We start from the raw sequence: 26,883 nt of genomic DNA, 5'->3' as shown, positions 1-26,883 counted from the left end.
AATTTCTCCTTTTCTTTCACTGGTCTATGATCACTGTGGGGCAAACAATACCAATGATCACAGTGACTTTCTCCAGATAAATAAGCCAAATGATTGATTGCACAATTGGTGAGATGTGATAATAAAATCTGCTAGTTCAAAAAATTCACTCCAATATAATGATATATAATCTTTTCCAGGGGTACCAACAACTGTACACAGACCAATATAGGACATCTTTGCAAATTAAGTAATAATTTATATCTTTTCACAATTGATTTGCTTAAAGCTATGTACACACTTCCAAATATTATCGTTTGTAAACGAACGACGAACGATCCTGCATGATATCTGCGAACGATCGTATAGCACCGATCCTGTACATACAGATAACGACACGATCGTTCAAAGATATTGTACACACGTATATATACACACACACAGTATATATGAATATATATATATATATATATATATATATATATATGAATATATATGAATGAATATATATATATATATATATATATATGTATGAATATATATACACATACACTCACACAATATAGCCTGTATCGATCAAATGTTCGTTCATGGCGCATGCTCAGAACATGCACGATCACTGAACGACCGTACACACGATAGATGGTCAACGATCGTCGTCCAATCCGATCCGCCGGTCCGGTCGTTCATTTCCAACGACTATCCTCGTTCGTCGGCGTCGTTGGTTACTTTTTTTACAAACGATTTTTGGCCAATCGGTCGTTCGTTGTTCATTTCCAACTATAAAAATTGGACGTGTGTACGCAGCTTTACTTTGCTGATACTGTTTCAACAAATGTGTCCTTGGCTAAATATATACTTTGTTTCAATGTATGTGCATGTTTGCACAGCACAGTACAATTGTGTGTGATACTTGACATTGTAACTATTACCATTTACTCTACAGATCAATCTCTATCTGAAAATGGAAAAGAAACCAAACAAGAAGGAACAGCTAACGATTGTAAATAATGTCCTAAAATTGTCTTCCAAACTCATTAAAGTAAGTATATAAAAGCAAAGATGATAGAATATAATAATAGATATTTAGGAAAATGCCATGCCAAGAAAATTGTCAGGGGAGGATAGTCTACCATGACAGAAATTTGGTCATCCAGCACAACTGGAATAGGTTTAAAGGATTAAAAACATTTGTCAAATAAAGGAAATGATTTTATGAAATCCATTCTAGGTTTGCTGGATTACCCAGCTTCATACCCAATTTGTCCAAGTGTGCTGTTGCACATACAAAACTTGAAATAATATTTTAAAAGAAATAAACAATTTTTGTTTGTATTTGTTTTTTGTAACCCTTTAAATGGTGATACTGGGGTACTTGCTGTGCTGTGCTAAAATCAGTTGAACATCAGCCTTTTAGCAGTTTGTATGTTTAGTCTACTAACAGCAGATTTCTAATTAGATGGCATAGGCTATTCCTTGGCAATGCTGTTTGTACTATGTTAAAAGCTAAATCCAGCACAAAATGATAATTAATTATTGAGTGGATACACAGGAAGAAGCAAAACGCTAGTTGTTCATAAATCCATATTGGTCCAATTGTAAGAAATCCCTGCTAGAAACTTCAGACGACTTCCTTAAGTATTATCTTTTTCCATACAGATTAATAATAGTTTTAAAGAGAAACTAAACCCAAAACTGCATAAAAAAAAAAAAAAAAAAAAAAAAATACACTTACCTTCCATCCAGCAGGGCAGTCTGGACCATCCGGAGGTCTCTTCCACTGGGGTCTCGCATCGTCCTGGCATCAGTCCACGAGCCGGGTGCTGCATCTTCGTCTCTTCTTCCAGTTCTTCTTCCTACGTCACCCGACCCAGGCACGAGGTTGGGTGACGTAGGTTGGAAAAAAAAACTTGCTGATCTCACTGCGCATGCGTGAGATTGGCAAATTATTTTTCCATTAAAGAATGCTCCCTGAGCATCTCGGGCATGCGCAGAAGGAGCACCCAAGAGCGTCCCGGGATACCTGACATAGGTATCCTGAGATGCTTTGCGCCCCATTCATTCTTTTTTTAATAAAGAGTGTTGCACTAAAAAAACACAAAAAAAGTTTAGGTACGCTTTAATTTATGGGACTTCCATTGGAGAGATCCTTGACAATGCAAGAAAATGACAAAACCATATTTATACTTTATGTCCACCTTGGCAAACTGACTTGTGCTGCCGCATCTACCGTAGTCATTTGGCTTTAGTATTACCATAACAAAATCAGATGCCATGCCAAGCACTTCTAGCCAAGGTAGCAGGGAAAAAAAAAAGATACTAAATTGACAACTTTACCGCTCACTATATGTATATCTATAATTCCACAAAACATTACAGAATATAGTCACTTTATCATTATTGCACTTTCAGGATTGGGTATATGAGCCTAGTTGGTAATTGATAAGTACAACAACTAGCAAAAATTGCTGGATTGCAGTGGCAGCTAAGGCAGCAGTTTTGATTTGTTTTCTTGTACAGAGGAATGTTTTTCTGCTAGTTAGCAACAGAATATGTTAATGGCTCTGTGATGACCTGGCTAAGCATCCCTCTGGGTCAGGGTCTTTGTTGGAAATGCAGAAATCTAGCCTTGGATGCAGTAGAGGGGTTCAAGCTGAAATTACAGAGGGCAGAATCACTGCATATTAATATTGCATTTTTATGAATGACGTTTAAAGCCGAAAGCACAGATGTGTGCTCTTTGAAAATGCTTTCTGGAATAAATTTTGTAGTCTGTACTAAGAAATAAAACAAGAAAGAATATGAGTCAAAGAGCTCTGCTTAGAGACCATTGGGAAGTAACATTATGGGGTATTATACACACTGCATTAAATATTAGGAGTATACATCAACATTACACAGACTGCAGTACTGTTACTGTTCTATAACCAATTGTTGATTTAAAGTTGAATTCCAGATAGGTGTAAAAATAGGTAACGCACATATGCCTGAATATATAATTTTTATTTTCATATTGAATTCATCGTTTCCCATGCACATGAGCTGAAAGTTTAAAAAAATGCTCAGTAAAACAAGTTATAAATGAGAAGCTGATATTATACAATTATGAGCCATAACCGAACATATAGCAGCTAACAAAGTAAAAGGCAGAGGAGAAGGTTTATAGAGCTCATATAGAGAGTGTGTTGCTTGATGCTAATCAATATATTAAATTGGAAAATGGCTGTATAAAAATAGAGCAAAAACAAGTCGGTGTTACCCATAGATTCAGCAATTTTTCTTCTAGTGCAGGTTAGAAAATAAGATTTAGTGGCAATAACTTGGTGCTAGATTTACAATTGATTGTAAAGAATATCTGTTCTTTTTAAAAATGTGAATCATCTTGTTATAAAGCCTATACAGCAATAAAGTAGTAGAATGCACTGTTACCCACAGGGGGTGATAGTGTACTCTTATAGCATTGTAACTATATCAGCTGCAATAAAAATCAACAATCAGCAAAAAGAGCATTCAAACCTTGAATTTCATTTGCAATATATGTGAGGAGATTATTAGGACATGTATAGGCAAGATCACCTTGCATTTGAAGAATTTTAAAAGAAAAACACAGTTGCTGCATAATGCAATGGAGATAACTATTAACTGATTTTTTTTGTAGACAGAGATGTTGCAAAAAAAAAAAAAAAAGAAAAGAATGACAAGTAAAAAAAAATCGATTTCATATACTGCAAATAGTATGCAGCGCTGAAATACCTTTAAAAAGATAAACTTTTTACATTTAAACAATTTTCTCTTAATAGCAATCATTATGCTTGGTTCAGTTATGTAAAATTGTTAAAGAGGCAATCAGCATGATTTACTACATATATTTGTGTACATTGTATTATGTTTCATTATTTTTATTAGGCACATGTATGCACTGTATGCTTTTGTGTTGGAGATCTATTGTCAGAATAGTGTTCCTCATATAGGATTGTGCCTAATATGGCTGTAAAACTGAAGTTTTATGCATATATATATGTTACATTTTTAATACCTAGCCGTGGCTTTGTCAGTTTTTACAGGACCATTCTCCTAAAAACTCCTAAATAATAATGATACTAATACTGTACAGGTGTAGAATTGAATATAAACAAATCCAAAAAGAAACCCTAAATATAAACCATGGTACCATTTTATTATTTTATCTGAGAATACAGGAAACCAACTTTATTTCAAGTTTAAAACCCAGGGCATAAAATGCAGCCATCACTGCTTGCATTTATATTAATATAATTATATTCATATTTTCATTCATAATAGAAAAGCCAATAAAATCAATCTGAGCCAATAAAATCAACACATCATTGATGTGTTAGATTTAAAAAAAATGTTTTAAGGTTTTCCCCTTATTACAGGAGAAACATAATAAAATTAAAATGATCTTTTGTGCATGCTTGCTTGATGGCCACCAATAGATGTCGCTGTTTCCTCATGTAAAGTGTGTAAAATATTCAAGCCCAATGTCTCCAATGGCAAGAATTTGTTACACAATTACATGAAGACACAGTGCCATCTACTGTGTGACCCAAGTATAAACCAAGATTCTTTTTCTAATAGCATTTTGAGGGGAAACAAATCTTGGTTTATATGTAAGTATATAAATAATAATAATTATTATTATTAGCTATTTTATTTGGAGCCAAATAATGTAAGAAAATATTAACACCGGTAAATAGGAAATACATAAAAATGCATCAACTCTTCTGTGAGCAGGGCACCAAGCCAAATATTTTTCTGTGCTAATGACATATTGAGTTCACCAAGTGGGAGGATGCATGTGCTGATCATACTGAAATGCTCAGAGTGAATTACAGAACGTTTAATTGCTATGCTAAACTCAGTAATATGAGAATAGTACCAGCATCCACAAGCCTACAAATAATATACAACATTTTTGTTTCTGTCGCAGGAAATTGACACCCCTTTCAGGCTGTATGGACTTGCGATGAACCCTTTAATTTATAACATAACACGGGTTGTGATTCTTTCTGCAGTATCTGGTGTTATAAGTGATCTTTTGGGATTCAATATCAGAGTGAGTCTTTATTAGTACATTTTTTTTCCTACCTTTTTACTTTGAGTTTTGCTATAAAATATTTGTGCACTTCTACATACAAAAAGACTAAACCAAATAAAACTGGACCGCTTGTTTAAAGCCTAAAGCTATATACATCACAGGTAATTAAAAGTTGTAGTATGGAAAGTCTTGCAGTTCTTTTTGTGTGGAAAGGCCAGGTTGCTACGAGATCTATGTGGGGAAGCAGTGCTTTCTATGCACAAGTCTGACACATCCCCTTCCCTGCCAAATCCGAGTTCTTAAATCAGCAGGGAGCATAATCTTTGGCCGAGATATACTGCAGGTCTGACTCAGCATTTTGGAACCCTGCAGAGAGACCACTTCTTCTGCAGAGAGGGAAAAAGTTTTTCTGTACAGCATGCTGACACTTTTTGTCAGTGAGATCTAGGGACTTTTATATTGTGAGATCCTATGGGTCATGAATTTTGGCCCTTACATAAATATAATCAATAAAGATAACATCATATTTTAGTCATTTGTGTAGAAATATCACAATACAAACTTTTTCTCAGCCAACTTGTATAACATTTCTATGCATGAAGAATGTGACTAGGTATGTCAGGGCAAAATTAAAAAGAAAAACATGCAGTGCATCTTTGCCATACATATACATTTCCCTATGTTTCATTCCTTTATAAACCCTACAAGAAAAAAAAATACCTGTTGATGTGCCAGAAATGCACTCGACAAGAGAACTGCTCCCAATCAGAACCTCAGCAGCTGTAAATAAAGTGAACTGAGCTTGTGATCGGAAACAGTTCTCTGTACATAGACTGAGCTGTCATTTTACTTCGCCTAAGGCAGTGTGCAGGAGAACTATTCCCAAACACAGCCTATACTCTCTTTGTTAACATTTGCCGAGGCAATGATCAGGAGCAGTTCTCATGCACACAGGCTTAGGCAAAGTAAAATGACAGCTGTGCCCGTGTTCAGAGAACAGCTATAGATCACAGCCCCGGCTCCATTTGTTTGCTTATGGTGAGGTTGTGTTCAGTTTTAGAAGCGGTTCTCCTGCACACAGCCTCAGCCTCCAATTATAGATACCCCAGTGACTGCAGGAGGAATCCAGTATACTGCACACTGCAGGTATCCAATTCTTGCATTTTTTTCTATTTCAAAAAATAATATTTTACAGATGGGTAAATAGGATGTACAAATAGAACACTATGGGCTCTGTTTATGAAACAGGGAAACTGACATTCCCTCAAGCATTCCTTGGTGGGAACCAATTACTGCCATTGAAAGGGAATGTCCGATTCCCTGCTTTATACATAAATAGATCCCTGTGACATTTATATATAAAAAATGAAATTTTCTCACATTTGAGACTTGAGCTCTTTAAAAATAGGAAAAATTATAGTCTTGGTACCACCCTGTTATTGCCCGTCAGGCTGTGGAGCCGATTGTGCCATGGAGCCTCCAAATAAGGGTGTCCAGATCCAATCTTCGACGGCCACATGTAGGGCAGGATTTTCATATTAGGTAATTAGTAACTTTCTTATTCCTTGTAAACAGTTTCTTAGTAAATTTCCTACTAAGAGAAATGCTGAAAATGTGTGTGGATTTGTGCTCTTGAGGACTGGAATTGGACAACCCTGTTCTAAACTATTATTAAAATAAGCCAAGATTCTCCTCTTGGCTGCCCATGTAGGTCAGTGGTCACCAACCTTTTTGGACCCACAGACCACTAAATTTACCTGCTTCGGAACCCGCATGTGCGGGGATCCAAGTGTCACTCAAAGGGGACTTCCCCCATAGTGACGTCATAATTTCAGAGCCCGTCCAGAGACACAAACAACCATCTTCTCTGAGCCAGCGATCTATATGGGGGACATGGTCTGCGGCTCTGCCTGCTGCACCTCCCCCTCTCCTGATGCCGTGGGGGGGCGCACCGGCCAGAGCCTCGGACCACCAAATTTTCTGGTGGTGGTCCACCGCTAATGTAGGTGATTCCTATGGTTCTGGTTACAATACACTGGCAGTCTGATTTGGGGTACACTTTTACAGACTGGACCTTCTGATTTGTACCACGTGACCCAATTTAATAAAATAAGCTAATAATCTATACTGCTAATAATTGATGTTTTTTTACTGCTCAATGTCTATCAGCTTAACTTTTTTAATGAACTCTGGAGTTTGACTTTAGTTGTTTTTTCTGCAATGATTTCTATATTGGTATATATATATTTTTTTATATAACTCATTAGTTTTCCTTATTAGCATTTTCTCAATTTCTTGTTACTCTTCAATGTGCTGCACAACAGTGGGTGTCCCTGTTATTACTAATTATCGAGCAATATTGTTTGTAGCATAGTGAGTTAGTGGCAGTTCCCTTGAGAAAATAGACAATAGATAAAGGGATCATAACATCTTAGCTATTGGATAGTATTCTTATAAACATTTTTATTACCAAGCACAAATAAAGAAAGTGAAAATGGTATAACTATATGAATCAAACAGTTGTTCATAGGGTACCTTGATAAAAATGTCATTCATAAACCTTTTTTAAAATATTATGGTCATTTCCATATGATAAGCCATAGTATGCCAATCTTCTGGGTCTCTTTGCAGTAATAGTATGAATGGGATTGCACCAAAGAAGATGGAGGCTTGATCTGTTCCAGTCTGGGTTTTATTTGCTATATATTATCCTAATAAACTATTCCATGCTATTTGACTGCCTAGAGAGCAAACAAGGAGATTGACACCCTTCTTATACTAGTAACTTATTAGTTGCTGGTCCCAAAATTTTAGGAGTAAATAAATTTAAAGAAAGAAGAAAGCTGGGGTTTCATGCGGCAAGAGTTGGATTGTGTTTAGCATTCAGCATATGTACAGTGAATCAAAGTGCAAATCACATCATCACAAATTTATGGGTGTCAAGATAAAACAGCCCCATGTAAACCATCATTGGGGTGATACCTGTCAACTAGACAATAAACACCTAAGTAAATGCCATAAACAGAAAGAACTTCTCGCACGTTTCACTGATAGGCTTCTTCAGGGGATACATTGAGATTGCAGTAGAATGTTAGGTGAGGAATATAATAGTCAGAAGAAGAAAATGGGGAAGTAGTTCTTGAATTGAAGATGTTTGGATAAACAAAAGTATTCTCAAGCAATCTGATAATGCAGTGATAGGGCGATTGGCTGTGTGAACATGCTGACAGGTGTGTGTGCAGGCAATCTTAGGACTTGAATGACAGAAATACAAAACCAATACCACTGTACATTCTTAGGCTGTCATATGGTTGGATTATTTCCTAGTGAATATTAAGGGATATGTCCCATATTGATGGTTGTATGCAAATATGAAGCTCTGTTTATGATTCAAACAAGTTCTTTGTATGATCCTCATTCATTTAAATACATGTTGTTTGTTAATCCTTTATGTGGTGTAAAGTATGTTCATCCAGAAAAAATAATTTACCTTACTTTTGAAAATCATTTCACAGCTATGGAAAATTAAACCTTGACCTTCTACAATGGAAGAAGATATCTATGCACACTGGAGTAAATGCTGGAACCCCGGCATTCACAGGCAAGCTTGGGCATCTGCACTGCATTCTACAAGCTTTGCATGTACAGGAACTATGAAAATCTGTATTCAAGCCTAGACCTTACTTCACATATGTCAAATAAAATTTTATAGCAGAAATTTTATCTATTTTATGAAAAAATACTGGAGAAATATGATAAATATATTTATTAATTTGTAAAGAATGAGTTTTTAAATAATAAGTACTGTATTTCCAAGGGATTATTAGGCATGCATTGGATTAAAATGCACTATTGAATGTCTATTGAATTGTTTAACTAAATGGGATAGAATGCAAAACTGCAGTTGTGCCAAAGCGTTATTTTCTTGTCTTTCTTGGAATGCAGATGCTTGGGTAATACACTGAATTATGTTTTAGTGCATTTATGTAAGTGTGGAAAGTAAAAAAATAATAATTTTCTCAAGCAGTATGTTCATAACCTGTCCTATGTTCTTCTACTGTTGGTCCTGGATTTTATTTCAAACATATAATGTATCAATTAATGTGACTTCCAGTTGCTCAGGACTGCAAGACCATACTTTGATGGTGTCCACCTATGCTGTGTACATAGCCTTCAATCTGATATGCAACTGAACTAAAGCCAAGGTGTACCTTCAGAATGGTGTCCATTGAGTCCTGCAGGGCAAGCTGGACCTTCTGCTTTACAATTTTTTTTATTATTATTATGATCTTATATTTATAAAGTGCCAGCATAATTTGCAGCATTTCATAGTCATGTCACTAGCTGTCCCGCAAAGGAGCTCACAATGTCCCTACCATAGTCCATACAGTTTAAAGTCATATTGAGGGGAAACCAATTACCCTAATTGCATGTTTTTGGAATGTGGGAGGAAATCTGAGTACCCGGAGAAAACCCACACAAACACGGGGAGAACCTGCAAACTCCATCCAGATGGTGCTTTGGCCGGGATTTGAACCTGGGACCCAGCACTACAAAGACCAGAACGTCTGGGCCACTGTGCTGTCCTACAACTTAATAAAAATGTCTGATTGCCAATTGCTGGCTTAAACAAGTTGTTGGTCAGAGAGGGCCTCCCTGTGTAAAAGCAAAATTGTGTGTGGGTAGAATTATGTGCAAAGGGAATGGAGGGCTAATGAAACCTTCACTAGTCTGCATTGTTGGGATGGTGAATTTATTAGATGGTGGTCTCCATGAGATGTTGAGAGTTGGGAATTTCTCTGCCTGATATGCTGTTTTCCCTGAATTATTCAGGGAAAGCAGAGGGTTAGTGATGTGAATGTCTTCTCTGGTTTCCAGATGCCATCCAGGAAAAAAAGAAGGGAAATGTAGTCAGCAAGAACATACCTTGCAATGGGCATCAGACACAGTTTCTAATCACTATGTCCAAAACTAGAGGGAGGCAGAAGATACACAAAAATACACTAAAATAAAACTGGAAAAAAAGGGCAATCTTCCATGCTTTCCTTTTTTGCCGAAAGGTAGTAGAACCTGCCAATAATATGCTGCAGATTTAGTTGCTTGAAGCTCATTTGACTTGAAACTGCTTTCTTATGGCTGCTATGTTTATGGCTCTAAGTTTTTTTTTTTTTTTTGGCAACTAAGATAGCTAGTTACCAAAATTAAACTTTTCCTTGCTAGTGTTATGGAATGGACATTAGGGTCAGTTTACTTTTGACTTTACTGGAAACCAATACTACAATGAAGTATTATGGATAAACACTACAATGACAAGTGTGGTTGTATCTTAATAATAATAATAAATAATAGTTTTCTAGCTATGAACATGTTTTACTGTGGTTCTTGATTAAGTGAGTGCAATTATATATGAATATGAAACAGTTTACCTAGAAAAACTAGTGGGACGAGAATTAGATAAATGATCTATAACAAGCAATTGGATTGCACCAGACCCTTTTTTTATATATTACATTTTATATATTTTTGCACAAAAGTACGTCCCTGTGGTTATTGAAATATATTGTTCCACAGATGCTCGAATGCAATTTTTATAGAAAAAATGGCACCATTAAGGTAAAGGTCATTTAATTTCATTAGTGCTTATGTGACCATAAAGTTGCCTAAAGAGAGGGCTGAGAAACACTTAAATAAAATCATACATTTTCCCTATGGTCTCACATCAAGATCAGATCAAGATCACTGTACATCACAGGATAAAAGCTGATGCGGCACCTGTAAATGCTGCCATTCCTTCCTCATACTGTTAGTGCAAGATAAAAAAAATCCTTTTTATAGAGGTTGCTCGTACAGCTTTTGTCCTGGGTAAAGAAAATTGCCTAGTTATGACTGCCCTGAGCCACTGCACAGTGATAAAAAAATAGGCTTGACTTTGTTGAACGGTAGAAATGTTTTTCCAGAGGAACTATAAAGCTTCTCTAAAGGTGATGTGTTTAATGTTATAAAAAATTAAGAAGGCACATTTAAGGTTGTCTTCACACTTTAATGCACTAAATACCCCAATAAAATAATAAGGTATAGGAAGGCCCAGTTCAGACCTTTTCCCAACACACCAAAATGGACCTGCACCAATTTTCTCCAGCACACCAGAACACAAACAGTTTAGTCTAAGTGCTGTTTGCAAAGCTCTGTTGTGGAGCTTTGAAGATATCTGTTGGGGTGCAGGTTAACATGGAGTGACACTGCTATGTTTTTTTTGCTATGGTACCATTACTGTTACCATTGCTCTGGAGGAACTCCAGGGTTCCATGAAAACACTGATCAAGACTTTATCCCAAACCTCCTCGCGTGAACAGGGACAGGAATGGGACACTCATGGTCAAGGTTATGTAAAGATAATATATGGGATTTAGAGATATCCAACAACTTTGAGATCTCGGACATGCGCAGAAAGGGCATTTTTTTCAATTCAAGGAAAGTGATGCCGATCTCAAGCAAAGCGAGATCGCTTCCCTTTTTTTCCCCCAGCAGCTATGTCACCTAATCTGGCACTTGTGCAGACCGAGGAAGAAGATGGAAATGAAGAATGAAGATGGTGGCACTTAGGGCTTTCTCAGCGTTGGGATGAAGAGGAATTCCAGGACGACATGGGACTGGATCGCGGGAAGGACCAGTGTCATTATGCGAGTTGAGGGATTAAAGGTATGATTTTCTGTGTTTTCAGTTAAAATCTGCTTTAACTGAATTTAAATTTTTGAAATAGCTCATTGAAAATGTTTGTAATAGTTATCCTTTGGTATAAGTGAATTTAGCTCTCACAGCAGGCTGGTTGATCAGTTGCAGATTGGAGAGCAACCTGGCATTTAAAATTGAGAAAAGAAAAAAAATTAGAAAGAAAGAGAGAGAAATTTTGTTAGAAGTGTTCTGGAAGAATTATAAGAGTAAGGAGCAAGAAGTGGAACGTTGAAAGGGGGAATTCTTTTGTGATCATATTAAAAAAAATTGATAGCTGAACTTTGTGGGAAAATAATAGAAATACCTGGTATTTGTTGTCACTACCAGGGCTTTGAAATTATTTCAGCCATTTATCATGGTCACAAAGTCAAGTGTCATTTGTTCTACAGCAGGAAGTGCTTGCAAAGTAAATGTGTCATTATGGTATACTATCCAAATCTCAGCAAATTAGTATACAGAATTTTCCTGAGCTCTAGCTGGTGTTTGTACTTTTCTCTGTTTCTCCATTTGGTCATATGCAGTAAATCAATAATCCATAACAGCCAGTGAGTTACTACCTTTCTTTTTAACTGTCCCAAAGAGACAAAATTGATTGAAAACCCTCCGCAAATTCATAATGCACTCAATAGTTCTTAAAGAAAATGTTATAATATGTGAGATTTGTTTACCAAGGTATAGGTTCCAAGGCTGCCTTTCTTGTCCTGGAGAGAGAGGAAGTTATAGGTATGCATTGTCTAGGTTAGCAACTCACCAATAAGTGAGGGGAAAACAGCTCTAGAAACGCCTCCTAAAATAAGTCAACAATGGCTTTTCCATTATAAACAGATTTTTTTTTTTATCATGGGAAATTATTTTTTTCAAACCACAGTGCTATTCTCATTAGTAGTTTTATTAGGGTGGGCATTTTAACTCTCACCATAGTGCACTATTGAGTTTTTTTATTGTAGGGGGAAACAGTTCTCCAGGAGAAGAGGCACAGTGATGCCATGGGAGAAGGACCTTTTCTTTAGGTAAGAACAGCTACTAGGCCTGCCATGTGAAAGGAAGGAAACACAGGACAGCCTGGGGTTTCAGTAAATTCCTGTTATTTGGTTATACTAATGGTGGTGGATTTAGATGTGGGGACCCTAAATGCATGTCCTGACATCATCCAAAGTCTACACATACCAACATACTATATGCATATAGAGGTCATTATACAAGAGGTGGTCAGGGACTGTGAACATGTTAATAGGAAGATGGTAAGGGAATGAAGATATGCTACACATATGGTTGTAGACACACTCAGGTGGTAAGAACCTGCTCACCATGTTTGCAGAAGATCTAGTGATAAAGATCAGAGAACCCTCTCAGACAACCCATTATACGTTGTGCGCACAATAATGCCATACCCTTGAAACACTACATGTAATCTGTGCGGATTCATTTATTTACCATGTCAGGACATATATGCCCTTGTACTGGAAGAAGCCTATCCTTCCACCTATTATTTTATGGATTAGGAAGGTAAATGACATCATGGTAATGGAAGACCGCTTCCATTCTTTTGATTTACATGGTTTTGCTGAAAGGAGTTTAGAACTGTTATGAATATTAGGACCTCTTGTGTGTCTCCAACAATGATCTTTCTCCACCACCATAATCTATTTTCCATTCCATTTCTTTTACCTCCCCCAGAAATAGGCAGGGAAAGTCCTTACTACTGGGATTTGAGAGCCAAAAAGGACGGCATGCTGAATGTGCTCAAGGGCTTTATACAAGCAAACAAGACAAATTGAGCAGCTTTAATTACATCCTGATGTTAATCAATGATCAAAATATCTCTTAAAGGGATATACCAACAGCAAAGCTTCCTGGATTATTTCTAGATACTTATTTATGATCACGATAGCTTTAACTGTATACATACGGGTGGCTGAAAATGCGCAGTGGTAATCCATGTTGCCTTGCATTACTGTACTCCAATTTTGTTCGATATGACAGCTGAAAGGTCTGCCCTGAAATGCTAATCAGAATTTCTATCGCTGTTGTAAGCTCATTTACACACGTTCGCCCTAAGTGTGTGTTTAACAATGTTAAACAGGGAAATGAGATGCCGCTTGATATGGCTTTTTTAATTTGTGCAGTTTGATACATAGATATGGTGCATCATTATGTGACTCATTAATTTAATTAAGTCATAAAAAGCCAAGTGAATGGCTCTTCAGCTGTTAAAAAAATAAAAAACCTGCAGGGGTTTTCATGCTTCCAGTACGGCAAGCACTGCATCGCATTTTACAAATGTAGACAAGTCTTAACTCTAGCGTTGCCTCAAAACATATTTATACATTTTGTGGTGGAATGTGCTTATTATAGTCATATGAAAGCTGAGAACTTCCAGGTTTTTAGAGATGAGAATAAAAATGCATGTATTATATTTATATTCCACATATGATCCACATATCAAGCAGTAGGCATGAATGTGAGTGGAGAAATTGATCTTAGGCATGATATAGCACTATGCAGATCCCACTTTATTTTAGCCAGATAGGGGGGTACCGCGTTAGATTTGTGAGTTACGTCAACCAATCTTGGGAAGTGGGTGGGGGGGATTACCTATCAAACAAATTAGAAAACCTGCCTTTATAGCTCCTTTTATAAATAGCATCTGTCAAAGACAGCTCCGGCCTGCATATTTCACCTTCTCGCTTCTGTGTAGCCATTAACATCTTAGCTGAGCCAGCGATTTGTGTTTATGGCACCACCATCAGAAAACAATCCTGAAGGTCCTGCACATCAGATATTTTTTCTGTAAATTAAAATATTTACACCAGCTTGTCTCATTGTTCTTTTGATGGTAACAGGGCTTCAAGGTTTTAAGGCTTCTTCTGTTACTCATTGTATTGTTTATTCTTTGGCAACAATGGTTTACCATCCTAAATGTATAGAAGCTTAAAGTGATTTCATTAGTTCGTAGTGATTAGAGCACTTGCAACAACAACAGTTAAACACTGTCCACCATACTTTTTTTTTTATTAGCACCAACAGTTACATTTTAAGAACTAGCTTTCATGGGTCAATCCAATTTTTCTGGAGAAGAAGCTGATAGAGCCACAAAAGCTTATCCTGCAAATGTAACTGTACTGCACATAAAAAATGTATCACAGACAGAACCCAACTCTGTTGTTGATTTTTTAGAATAGGGTAGATTTGGTCAACAGTAAATAGAAGGGTAATAGCCACTTAGATCCAAAGATTCCACAACCAAATCAATCCAGTTGGGTCCTCAGCAAAGAGATTCACTACTTTATATACAAGGGATTCCCAAATTACACCATGTTGTGTTCTTGGAAGCTGACCCATTTTGGTAAATGTAGCAAATTTTAAAGGAGGAAAATCTAGAAAAAAAAGATTCTGAAAGATTATTCCCCTTCTGATCACTCATGTGCCATTCAAATTCCCTTTCTGATTACTCTGTGCCTTTCAAATTCCCTTTCTGATCACTCTGTGTCATTCAAATTCCCCTTCTGATCACTCTGTCATTCAAATTCCCCTTCTGATCACTCTGTGCTTTTTTTCCACTGTACGGCAGTTAGGACAGGGAACAGCAGGGGGCGCTGTGCCGGCTTCTTTCGCTCTGCACTTGCAGCCAGGAGGAGACACACACGCTGCAGCCAGCAAGTTGAAGAGACACACGCAGGATCGGGTAAGTATCTTATTTTAATTATTTTATAACACATTTGTCATATAGGACGCACCAACTTTTCCCCCCCAGTTTTGGGGAAGAAAAAGTGCGTCTTATACGGCAAAAAAATACGGTAGTTGCATTTTAGACACAACAAAAAGCACTGGAACATTTAGGCTTTCATATCAGACAGAGATATACTCTATAGTGTCCTCAAACCACAGTTGTTGTAAGTGTATAAAATGTATGCATACACCAATAAATATGTGTCCATGATCTATTTTTATCCTAGAGGTAAAGAAACCAAGTCACAAGGTGGTCCTCTACATGAACAAAAGAAGTAAACTTTCCTTCTTGTTTTAAAACCGAATGCAATTGTGCTCCTACTGGTATCTTTCTTCTAACATTGTAGTCAATATTATACAGGAAAATAATGCTACACCAGTTTTCCTAAACTTTTTATTCCATTGCAATTCTTTGTTTATTATTTCTTGCAAAAAGTGAAAAGCAATTAAATAGGAGTCCAAAAGAATGAGGATTCAATGAAACTACAAAAAAAAAAAAAAAAATCGGTATATAAAGAAATGCTTACTGGGCAAAATCATATTACTTGTAGCTTTCATGCTTTTTTCATCGTCATTAATATTGTTTCAGGTGAAGCTATAGACATGCCTATGAACACGTTCTACACACATCAAACATTATCTGTTTCCAAAGGCACTGCACTGTTTTTTTTTTAAACACAGCACACTCTATAAGGGTAGCCGATTTAATTAAATAGGCTGCTTAATGCACCACCTTATCACAAATCGTGCTTTGTTGCTTATTGAGCATTAAGATTAAATGGCAATGCAGTACACTAATGCATGTCTTGTACAGAAATGTGTGTGTGACCACAATGCTCGTGTACTGCTATAGTATTAGCACTGTTATGTAAGCCATAAGGTGTGGCAAATCTGGTGGTGATATGCAGGCTCCATATTTTCTTTATTGGAAAAGCTTGGAAGAAGCAACAATATGTTAAAAATTTGATGGGTTTCTAATACAAATTACTTCCAAGTACCATGTGGTGGATATAAACATTTATGTAACTGCTATTTAGTGTTTATGGTGTCAAAAAAAAACTTTACCTTGAAAAAACAAAAACAAAAAAAAACAAAACAAAAACCTTGTGCTTTTTAGACTGAAGCCTCAACCCATAACATTTTGAATAAGTGAAACTGAAATTAGATTTATAAGGGGTTGGGGATATACACTCACTGGCTATCTTATAAGGTACACATGTTTAACTCCTGTTAAATGCAAATAGCTAACCAGGCAATCACATGGCAGCAAATCATTGCATTTAGACATGTAGACAATAATAATCTGCTGAAGTTCAAACTGTAAATTAAAATGGTGATTTGAAAGGGGTGTGGTTGTTGGTACAAGGATGGGTGGTCTGAGTATTACAGAAAATGCTGGGATTTTCAAACAAAATTTACAGTTTACAGGGAATGGTCCAAAAAAAGGAAAATACTCAGTGGGTGGCAGCACTTGAAAATGTGAAAATACCTTGTTGATTTTAGAAGTCAGAAGAGAATGGCAAGACTGGGTCAGCATATTAGAAAGGCAATAGTAACCTAAATAACCAATCATTAGAACTAAGGCATGCACAACACACAACATCAAACAATGAAGCAGATGGGCTATGAATGGGAGATCACACTGCTGTAGGTGCTGCTGCTGTCAGATAAGAACAGGCTCAACAAAATTACACAAGAAAAGACTGAAAAACGCATTGCCTGGTCTCATAAGCCTCAATTTATTTTGGAACTTCAATGACCTACTAATGACTTTCTCTCTCATAACCTTGTCACTTACCCGGCTCCAAGACTTTTCTAGAGCTGGCCCGACTCTATGAAATAGTCTTTCATGATTCAGCTTGCTCCTACTTTCTGCTCATTTAAAAGAGTACTAAAAACCCATCTTTTCAAACTTGCCTACCCATTATCTTCTGTCTCTCAAATCCCTTACTACTCACCCACCAATCCATTGCCCACTCCTATTGTGGGATACTTCCCCACCTCTTAGATTGTAATCTCTTTCGGGAAGGGTCTTCTCCTCCTCCTGTGTTCATCAACATATTATGCACAGTGCTGCATATTATGTTGATGCTATATAAATACTGTTTGTTAATACTATTATTAATAATAACGGTCAAATGGTAGGGTCAGTTCATTGGACTCAAATGGCCTTCACAATTACCTGATGTTAATCTAGAAGAGAATCTTTGCGATGTGGAGGAATGAGAGATTTGCATCATGGATGAGCAGGAGCTGCATGATGCGATTATGTCAATCTGGTCCAATGTGGTAATCTGGTAATGTTCTAGAAGGCCAACCTGGAATAACAAGGTGTACCTAAAAAAGTTGGAGGTTTATGCCCTATGACCCTATGCTGTGCCAAAAACAGCGTTTTTCATGATAATTTATAAGTATGTTAGGTGACATCAATGTAAGGGAAATGGTAAATCTATATTTGGAAGTGTTCTTGTTGTGTGTTTTGTGTATTCCAGGGTGTTTCTCAAGAAATAACTTTAAAATGAAAGACTGATTGCAATGGAAAGTAAGGCAAACCCCCCAAATTGTTTAAAATAAATTAATAGCAAAAAGGTCTGAGCATGAAGGCCCCTAAAAGATGTCTCTAGGTTGGTAATGGGATAAGGAAAAGGCGGATTTACTAAACATTTTTTTTTAGCTCTGTATTCACAAAGGGGAACGGCAGAGCTCAAGTCCAATTTCATAACAGCAATGACACTGCCTTGAACGGATCACAATGGCTCAGAATTGATGATTGAGAAACAGTTGGGCAAAATTAAGGTTGCCAAAGCACCATGACCTGATTTATTACATCCACGTGTCCTCAAAGGGCTGAGCTCAGTTATTTAAAAGCCAATATTTCTAATGTTTAGAGACTCTTTAGTCACTGGCAAGGTACCGATGGATTGACATAAGGCCAATGTGGTTCCTATCTTCAAAAAGGAAGCAAAGTCATTACCAGGTAACTACGGACCGGTTAGTTTAACGTCTATAGTTGGAAAGGTGCTAGAGAGCTTGATAAAGAACCACATAGAGGAGTTTCTACTTGAAAATAATATTATAATGTGATAAGCTCCGGATAAGGAAGGGATTCCTAACTGTAAGGTCTGTGAAAATGTGGAATCAGCTCCCTCAGGAAGTAGTTTCAGCAACTACTATAGATTATTTTAAGAAAAAGCTGGATGTTTTTCTAAAAGTACAGAATAAAACTGGGTATTAAGGTTTTAAAGTAAGATAACAAAGACTGTTGATCCTGAGAACATCCCATTTCCTCGTGGTATCAGAAAGGAATTGTACCAGGGTTTTTTTTTTTTGCTTTCTTCTGGACCAAATATGTCCATAGGGTTTTATATCCCTATTTTATTATATATTTATATTTCATTATATATTCATTTTTTAAAGTTTATATATTTTATTATTATAATATATTATCATATTATTTAATATATTTTATGGAGGACTTAACCTCCACAGCGGTAGCCCTGGGTGTGACTCGGGGGAAAAAAAAATGCTAAAAGTGGTAACCCCAAGTCAGACTCGGGGTAGCTAAAACAATGATAAATAGAGCCTTACCTGGTCCGCCGGCGTCCTTCTTTGCAATCCCCGTCCACTGCATCTGATGAGTCACCTGGGAGTTATCAGTGATGTTGGTGCGTGCGGCCGTTGTGTTGGGGGAGTGGTGGGAATTTCAAATTATTTTGTATTGCATTCAATACAAAATACCTGTATTGAATGCAATACAGTGGATTAGTCTAAAAGCAAAACATTGTCATAAAAATTTATGAATTTTTTTTAATTAAAAAAAAAAAAAAAAAATATATATATATATATATATATTTTTATTTTTTTTTTTTTTCAAATGTATAATTTTGACATGATTTTGTGTTTCAAACGTTATTATACTCATACTATTATAATATACTGTAAGATAAATTTTCATGAAAAACAATGTACCGCTGTTAGACATATAAATTCGGACAGAAATTAACCACCCAGGAGGTTAAATCTTTTTTCAACCTGACCTACTATGTAACTATCTAACATTGGAATTCATATTTGGAGTAACCAGCACTTTATCTAGGGAATTATCCCAGTCTGTAGCAGAGAGATGTGTAATCATTTGAAAAACATGACTGTGTGAAATATAGCATAAATGTCACTTGACATATGTGGAAATTTGTTATGGATTTCAGACTCAGTATGAACATTTTGTGTTGACATTAACAAGTTTCTATATAAAAGTTACACCTTTGTCATACTAGATCTGGAATGTTTGTGAATAATATCCTGGGGTAAAGTCTTTAACTGATACGGGAAGGAACAATGGTTTGTGAGCAATGAGGTGAGTTTGTTTGTGTAGTTTATGCCAATGTGAAAGAATAAGAGTTTTTTTAAATACGTTGGCAGGTAGGAGTTTCCTATGAAGTCTAGGTAAGAGGATATGAAGGTAAGTGATAATGGTAGACCATGGGCTCCATTTATAAAGGAATGTTTGGGGGAATGTCAGATTCCCTGTTTTATGAATAGCGCCCTATGTTGGTATTGGTGTAGTAGGTGGAGCCATTGATCCAATTCTTTCAAATCAAAAAAAAAAAAATCCAAAAAAAATCAAAACAGAGAAATAATTGTACAGTTCAATATCTGGAAGGTTCAACCCCACATTAACAGAAGGCTGACGTAATAAAAAAGAGCCGACTGTTGCACATCATTTCCCAAAGATAATTTGTCTAAAGACTGGTTATTATTTTAAATCATTATGTTTATGTTTGGTCCTTTGAAATGAAAAGTTACAGCTATAAGCGTTATAATAATATAAAGTGATTTTGTTAAAATTGATCTGTCTATAAAGAGGATCCAGGGCTCTGTTAGCACAATTTTACCAATATGAGGAAGGTAATTCTATATTTTAGTTAGGTCAAATATTAACGCTGTTTTAGCTTTATTAAAAAAAGGAAATGCACATATAATGTTATAAAATTCCTGCAGGTAAGTAATGTAGGTTTCTAGGGAATTAAAAGAGTCAAAGAGCAAACCATCTGGTCCAGATGTTATACCCCTATATGATAATCTAGTAGCTTGAGTAATTTGTGTAAATTTAAAATCGGATTTTAAGGATTTTTGGAGGATATGAGTTTGGGGAGTGTTTATTATAAAAAAAGCTATAGCTATATTTGGCTTTCATAAAGAGCCTCTCAATAAAGGCATAATATACAGCTAAGATGTTTGACACATTTAGATTTTTGTTTGATTAGTTCTGAGTGGATGTCCTTTTCAGCTCAATAAATGCTGAAGTTGCCAGCTCATATTTGTTAAAAGTATCTGTTCAGTTTTTTGAACATTTGATTTTAGTGTTTTAACCTGCCTGGCAGTATGAATACTAGGTATTTTTAAATGTAAAAAAAGCAGTACATTTAAAAATTTTTAGTATTTCAAAATTCCCACCCCTCAGCTTCACTGTCCCGTCCTCCAGCCACACACTTGCGAGCAGATGCCGGTCTGCAAATGCTTCCTCTGGCCTCGCGTCCCCAATGTTCACACGCAGGGGACACAGATGCCCGGCCGGCATTGCCAGGGGAAGATGTCGGGCATCGCTGGAGGATGCCGGTGGAATGTGGGAACCAGGTAGGACTTTTAAACTCCCTGGCAATTCTACCCCGAGTGTGGCGCAGGATTATCGCTTTTGGCATGGAAAATTCACGCTGAGCCACACTCAGGAATACCACCAGGGAGGTTACTCTAGATCAATCAGATTATCAAAAAAATATAGTATATAAGTATATAGCCAAAAATAGCCAATATAGGGGGGGGATGATGGCGTATTTTCGTCAAACCTTCAATAGGAATAATACCAATATCAAACATATTGCAGTAAATGTGAAAATGAAAAAAAACTAGAAATGACTTGCTACGCACACACACACATACATATATATATATATATATATACACACATACAATACTACCCCACCTCTTTTTGATTAATCCCCCTTTTGCAGGCACAGGGGAACAGATTGATGTATCACTCCCTTTGGAAGATGCCACTCTGGTACTCTTTTTTTTCATTTTTTTTTAAATAAGAAATACATTTAGTGCTTTTCTTCTCCATGCTTACCAAAGTACCTTAGGAAGCCTTAATAGCCTTCCTGGATATTATGTTCTGATTACAGATCAATCAGGCTTTGTGAAAAAACTAAAAGTAAGGGTGTGAAAAATTTTGCAAAATACAACTTGCAGTGTTCTCCCCAGAAATTGTTTTCAGCCGGGTGTTTTTTATAGGGATAACATAGTACTATGCAAGTATTAACTGCATTTTTGGTGTACATTTACTTAAATTTGGTGTAAGTTGTGCTACTGAAAGGATATACACCAAGCAGAATTGAACAAATAACCACAGGTTGTTGTACAGGTTGTTGCAAGCTATATTGTAACTTCAATAAAACAGTATTAACCTTTGATTTTTCAACCTTTCGTGCATGCCACTGATTGATTGTCTTTAGCCTGTATACAGCATGATGGGATATACCTTGAAATCACCAAGATGGATTATAGCCACTGAATGCTCCTAATCATTAAATAAGTTTTGGTATTCATGAATGTTTATGCCTATCAATACAAAGGCAACCTAATCCAGACATGTAATAAAGTTGCATCTCAGTGGAGCAGTCAGTACATATACTTTGGACCCCATTTCTAAAATAGGGAATGAGACATTCCCTAATGGGAATCGTGACAGTCCAAAGGTTTCAATGCCAATGTAATTGATTCCCACAAGGGAACTTATGAGGGAATGTCAGTGTCCTGTTTTATAAAAAGAGCCCATTATGTTCCAAGTCTATTCAAAAACAGGTTTCCCGTGTCCCTGTTTATTGGTAATAGGTCTGTTTTATTGAGCCAAATTATCCTAATTAATTACTATAAAAACAACATAATCAGCTTAAAATTCCACCAGTAAATTTTCTTTTCATTGAGAAAAGTTTAATATTAAGTTTACATAATTTCCTAATTAATGTAATTTACAACCTTATACAATTATATTCTAACTGTAAATAGAATATAGTGCGGTAATGAATATTTCAGTCTTGTTTAAACATGTGTATTGTAGGGCTATTACAAAAAGATAAAAGATAAATAAAACTTGCATTTAATTTATTCTTTAGTGAACCTGGTTAGAGTCTTAATAACAAAAGACAAAGCGACTTGGTGTATTCATTTTAATGCAAAATAGTTCTTAATTTTGGAGGATGCTTCTGCTGAACACATACAATATATATAATGCATTATTGGAAAATAAAACAAAATTATACAGCAATTTGTCTTATAATATTTTACAGTGCAAGAACTGAAGGCCATTGACTGGATTGTTCTTATATATCTATATATGTATATCTATATATAAAAAATAATAACTGCTTTACAGATCTATTCTATACTTTGGAAAGATATATGTATATATTTATAGGTGCTGTACATTATTTAGACATTTACAACCAGTAAATCTATTCTTGATTCCCTTAATATTTCAAGGCAACTTTTCATACAAGATCGGAAATACATTTCCTTCGAGAAAGATTTACTTCTGGAAAAGTATCACAGTATATGAAGAGAATAGATCAAATCACAGTAATGAGCTGGATGTATTGAGTATGGTTTAACCCTTTCATTGCTAGATCTGTTGTAGTAGTGTCTCCACTTCTTGACAATGAAAGGTTTAAACACAGCAAAACCACATTCACAATAACCAAACAGAAGAACAGATGTATATATCAATAAATTGGTACAAATTAACATTCCCAGGGCATTAGATGTTTTAGATTGCATTACTCTAACTTATGATGCTACAACAAAATGAACAGATACACAAAATAACCCTGTTTCAATTTGTGATACGGGAAGGACAGTGTTCTAGCAAATTAACTGTAATGTTAAAGTGTGTAATTACGTGTTTAAAAATTATGGTAACTTTCCCACAGTGTGCAAGAAATCTATTTCAAACAAAGAAAGGTTTAGGTTATAATCCCAACTATTCTGAGAGAAGCCTCCACCAAAACAGTTTTTTCCTCTTAACCAATTGAATTGTGGGCTGTTTATATCCAACTACCAATCATAGCTCACACAAGCATGTTTTATCTAAACGGGATCTTACATAGCATGTAAGCTTTTTTTTTAATATACTATAGATCAAAAATAATAAAATGTTTAAAAAAAAGTTAAAAGTAAATCTTTGGGTGAAAAAAAAAAAACACACACACACACACACACACACACACACACACACACACACACACAAACCTAAAATCAGTAAACATGACATGCAGTTTAAAATCAGTTCAAGCAATTAACGAGTTAAGCTAAATCTATTATTTTAATATTTATTATTTTTATTTATTGTGGAGCTTTTTTTTGAGACCTGTCTTTATTGCCCAGACACAAAATCTTCATGTTACAGTCAGTGCAAATCAGAAAATGCAGGCACCAATTGGCTCTGGGCAATGCAGATAGCTCCCACCAAGCCCCTTGTTGTAAAGATTCAACCTATATTGCAACTTTAACAAGGTAATGATTTGAATAGGTCAAAGCAGACATTTTTGGCCAATTGACCAATTCAAGCATCCCTAGAGGCAATCATATTGGCAGAGTGATTAGATTAAGTTCTAAACTCCGGTATTATTCAATATGTTTCAGAAATTCACTGTGCTTATGTTTCATACAATACCACGATGGGCTGTATTGTAACAATTCCTATAGTTAGTACTGGACCACATTAATCATAGTAAGGATGGGCAAATGTAATAATCATGTAGGCTAACTGCCCATATATCACTAATCTAGCTCATTCCAAGCAAAATGAATTGAATTTGACTTATTCTAATGACATATATGACCTTTAGCAGGGCACAATATTTCAGCAAGAGAAATTATCAACATGATCACAATGATGTAAACATAATACGACAGACATCTTGTTCAATATTGATGTACACATAAAATCAATGTTAAGTCAATTAGCTGCAACGATGATGCAAAACTGGAATGTTGGATATGTTTCTTGATTTCAAATATATATTCATGTATTTGTTCGAGATTTGCTAACTGGTAAAGTTACCACTTGTGAAAAGAAGTGGTAAATTTCACAGCCATCAACATTCTACTAATATTTGTTACCACCGTATACTTTATACTTCGCAATGTACCTTGGAAGCATCCATCAATAGTCAAAGGATGCCAGTTGGTGTTTGTATTGTATATCGAACAGAATGCTCCTTAGCAGAAGTACATATATAATTATTACATTAAGCTCTTATTAAAAGTAGAAAAGTAGGTGGTAACTGGACCCCGATTTGTTCTTTGTAAAAAAAAAAAAAAAAGCTTCCTGTTCTGTATATATGTGTACTGGGAGGCTGTTTTTACACACGTGTAATATGTTAGTGGTTTGTTTACATGTCACCATGCCCCATACAGTCCATTCTTTGACCAGCAGTAACTTCTGTATGTTCTGTTACAGTTTGTACACATGCAACTCATGCTAGTCAAATATTTCCACCAGGCCTTTTTTGGCTTATGTAAGACAAGTTTACACTTTACACAAAACATAAGAAATAAACTGAACAGGAAGATAAAATTGGCACAAGTAGTGGAGTCATGATCACATTGGCAAAGGTAAATATGCATGGTTAGGATCTGTACAACACTGTCCCAACGTATTTTTTTTTTGTAGCAGCACAAAGTTTAAAAAGTGCGACAGTACACCTTCATAGAGTAACATGAAGCTTAAGCTTGTGGAAGACCATTCATTGCAAGCAAAATCCAAAATATCCTTCATGCAAGATAAGGTTTTAAAAGTAAAAATTCATAAGTTGAACTACGCTGGCAGCATGTGAAGTTGTCTATATATTTAATACATCAGCTTCAGTAACTTTTTTTGGACTGGGAACTTTCCATGGTCCTGGAGTTATCAATGGTCTCTTTCCTGCTGTCCTTGATGCTTCTTCATCTTTGGTTTTCTCTGTAGCTTCAACTGTAGGATTCTTGATTTGTGACTTCGCATGAGAAGCTGATGGTTCACCAGGGGGGTCTTTTTCTGTTTGTTTAGCTTTAGGGACCAGGTCTTGAGTTTGTTTAACGTTGGGAGATCCCCCTTTTTTCATTGGTTCATTCTCATGTTTCTTTTTCTCATACTCTGGGATGTTTGTTTGAGATTTTTCCCCCCTATTTTTATATTTTTGGTCTGCATTTTTTTTTTCATTAACACTATAAAAATGATCTTCTCGTCTTGATTTCTCATGTCTTTCATCTGGCTTTTTATCATTTTTTGGATCTCCGATATCTCCTTTGGATTTTTCATCCCTATCTTCTCTTTTGGACCCACTGTGTTTCTTGCTTTTGTCATCCCTCTCATCTCGTTTTAGTTTTTCCTCCTGTAATTCTCCCCTATGTTTGTCCTCTCCACTGTGTTTCTCTTGCCTTCCATCTTTTCTGAGCTTTTCTTCTCTATCTTGCCTCTTGTATTTGTGTTCTTCTTTCTTTGTTTTCTCTTCCCTTTCTTCCTTTCTGTGTCTGTCTTCCCGCCTTTGTTTTTCCTCCCTGTCTCCTTTTCTATGCCTCCCGTCTTTCTCTTCCCTTCTATGTATATCATCCTTTCTATATTTTTCCTCCTTGTCGTCCTTCCTGTGTCTTTCTTCTCTTTCTTGCCTTCGGTGTTTCTCCTCACTTCTGTCTTTATCTTCCCTCTCCTCCCTCCTAGGCCTGTCTTCCCTCATGTCCTTCTTTAAACCCTCGTGCTTTTCAGCTGTCTTACTCTTTTCTATTTCATTTTCTCTAACTGATCTTTTGTCCTTTTTTTCCCTCAGCTGATCAACATTAAGTACATTTTGCTGTTTTTTTGGAGAATCATCAACTTCACTTCTTAGTTTCTCATATTCCTCTTTTTTATAAGACTTTTTGGGACTGGAAGATCTTCCTCTGCGTTCCCTGTGTTTGTCTTTCTCATTGCCAACATCATTTTCAAGGTCTGTTTTATGATATGACTTTCGGGGGCTCAAAGATCTTTTGCGGGTGTCTTTGTCTGAGCGTTTCAAATCCATCTGTTGAGAACTCTTGTGTCTTTCTGATACATTGCTGTCACTTTTCCTGGGACTTGATGATCGGCCTCTCTTTGTGCTGCTTTCTTGCCCCGATTCAAGTGGTTTCTTTTTGGAAGAGTTTTTGGGGCTCACAGACCTCTCTCTTTGCTTGTCTTTGTTTTGAACTAAAGATGACAGCTGATCTGACATATATTCCTTCTTCTCATTGATGTTATCACTTGGCAGTTCTGTGATATCTATATTTTGCTGCCTATCATTTGCAAAATCCACTTTTCCAGTTTCATAAAC

General features: G+C 36.1%; 1 protein-coding gene across 9 annotated transcripts in view; it reads left to right on the top strand.

Moving 5' to 3' along the window:
* PHTF1 (putative homeodomain transcription factor 1) overlaps window positions 1-10,402 on the top strand; it is a 72,047-nt gene extending 61,645 nt beyond the window's left edge. For 7 of the 9 annotated variants that reach the window (XM_072425886.1, XM_072425877.1, XM_072425894.1 and 4 more), the window contains 3 exons: window positions 926-1,021; window positions 4,931-5,056; window positions 8,554-10,402. In XM_072425886.1, the coding sequence (XP_072281987.1) occupies window positions 926-1,021; window positions 4,931-5,056; window positions 8,554-8,574 (243 nt within the window). In that variant the 3' untranslated portion in view covers window positions 8,575-10,402. Of the gene's footprint in view, window positions 1-179; window positions 230-925; window positions 1,022-4,930; window positions 5,057-8,553 lie in introns of those variants that run through there. The other 2 variants (XR_011922680.1, XM_072425918.1) reach the window with 2 other exon arrangements.
* Window positions 10,403-26,883: the final 16,481 nt, after the last annotated feature.

The sequence above is a fragment of the Pyxicephalus adspersus genome, chromosome 1 (genome assembly GCF_032062135.1).
Source record: "Pyxicephalus adspersus chromosome 1, UCB_Pads_2.0, whole genome shotgun sequence".
NCBI lineage: Eukaryota > Metazoa > Chordata > Amphibia > Anura > Pyxicephalidae > Pyxicephalus > Pyxicephalus adspersus.
This window is presented reverse-complemented; position numbering and strand designations above follow the sequence as displayed.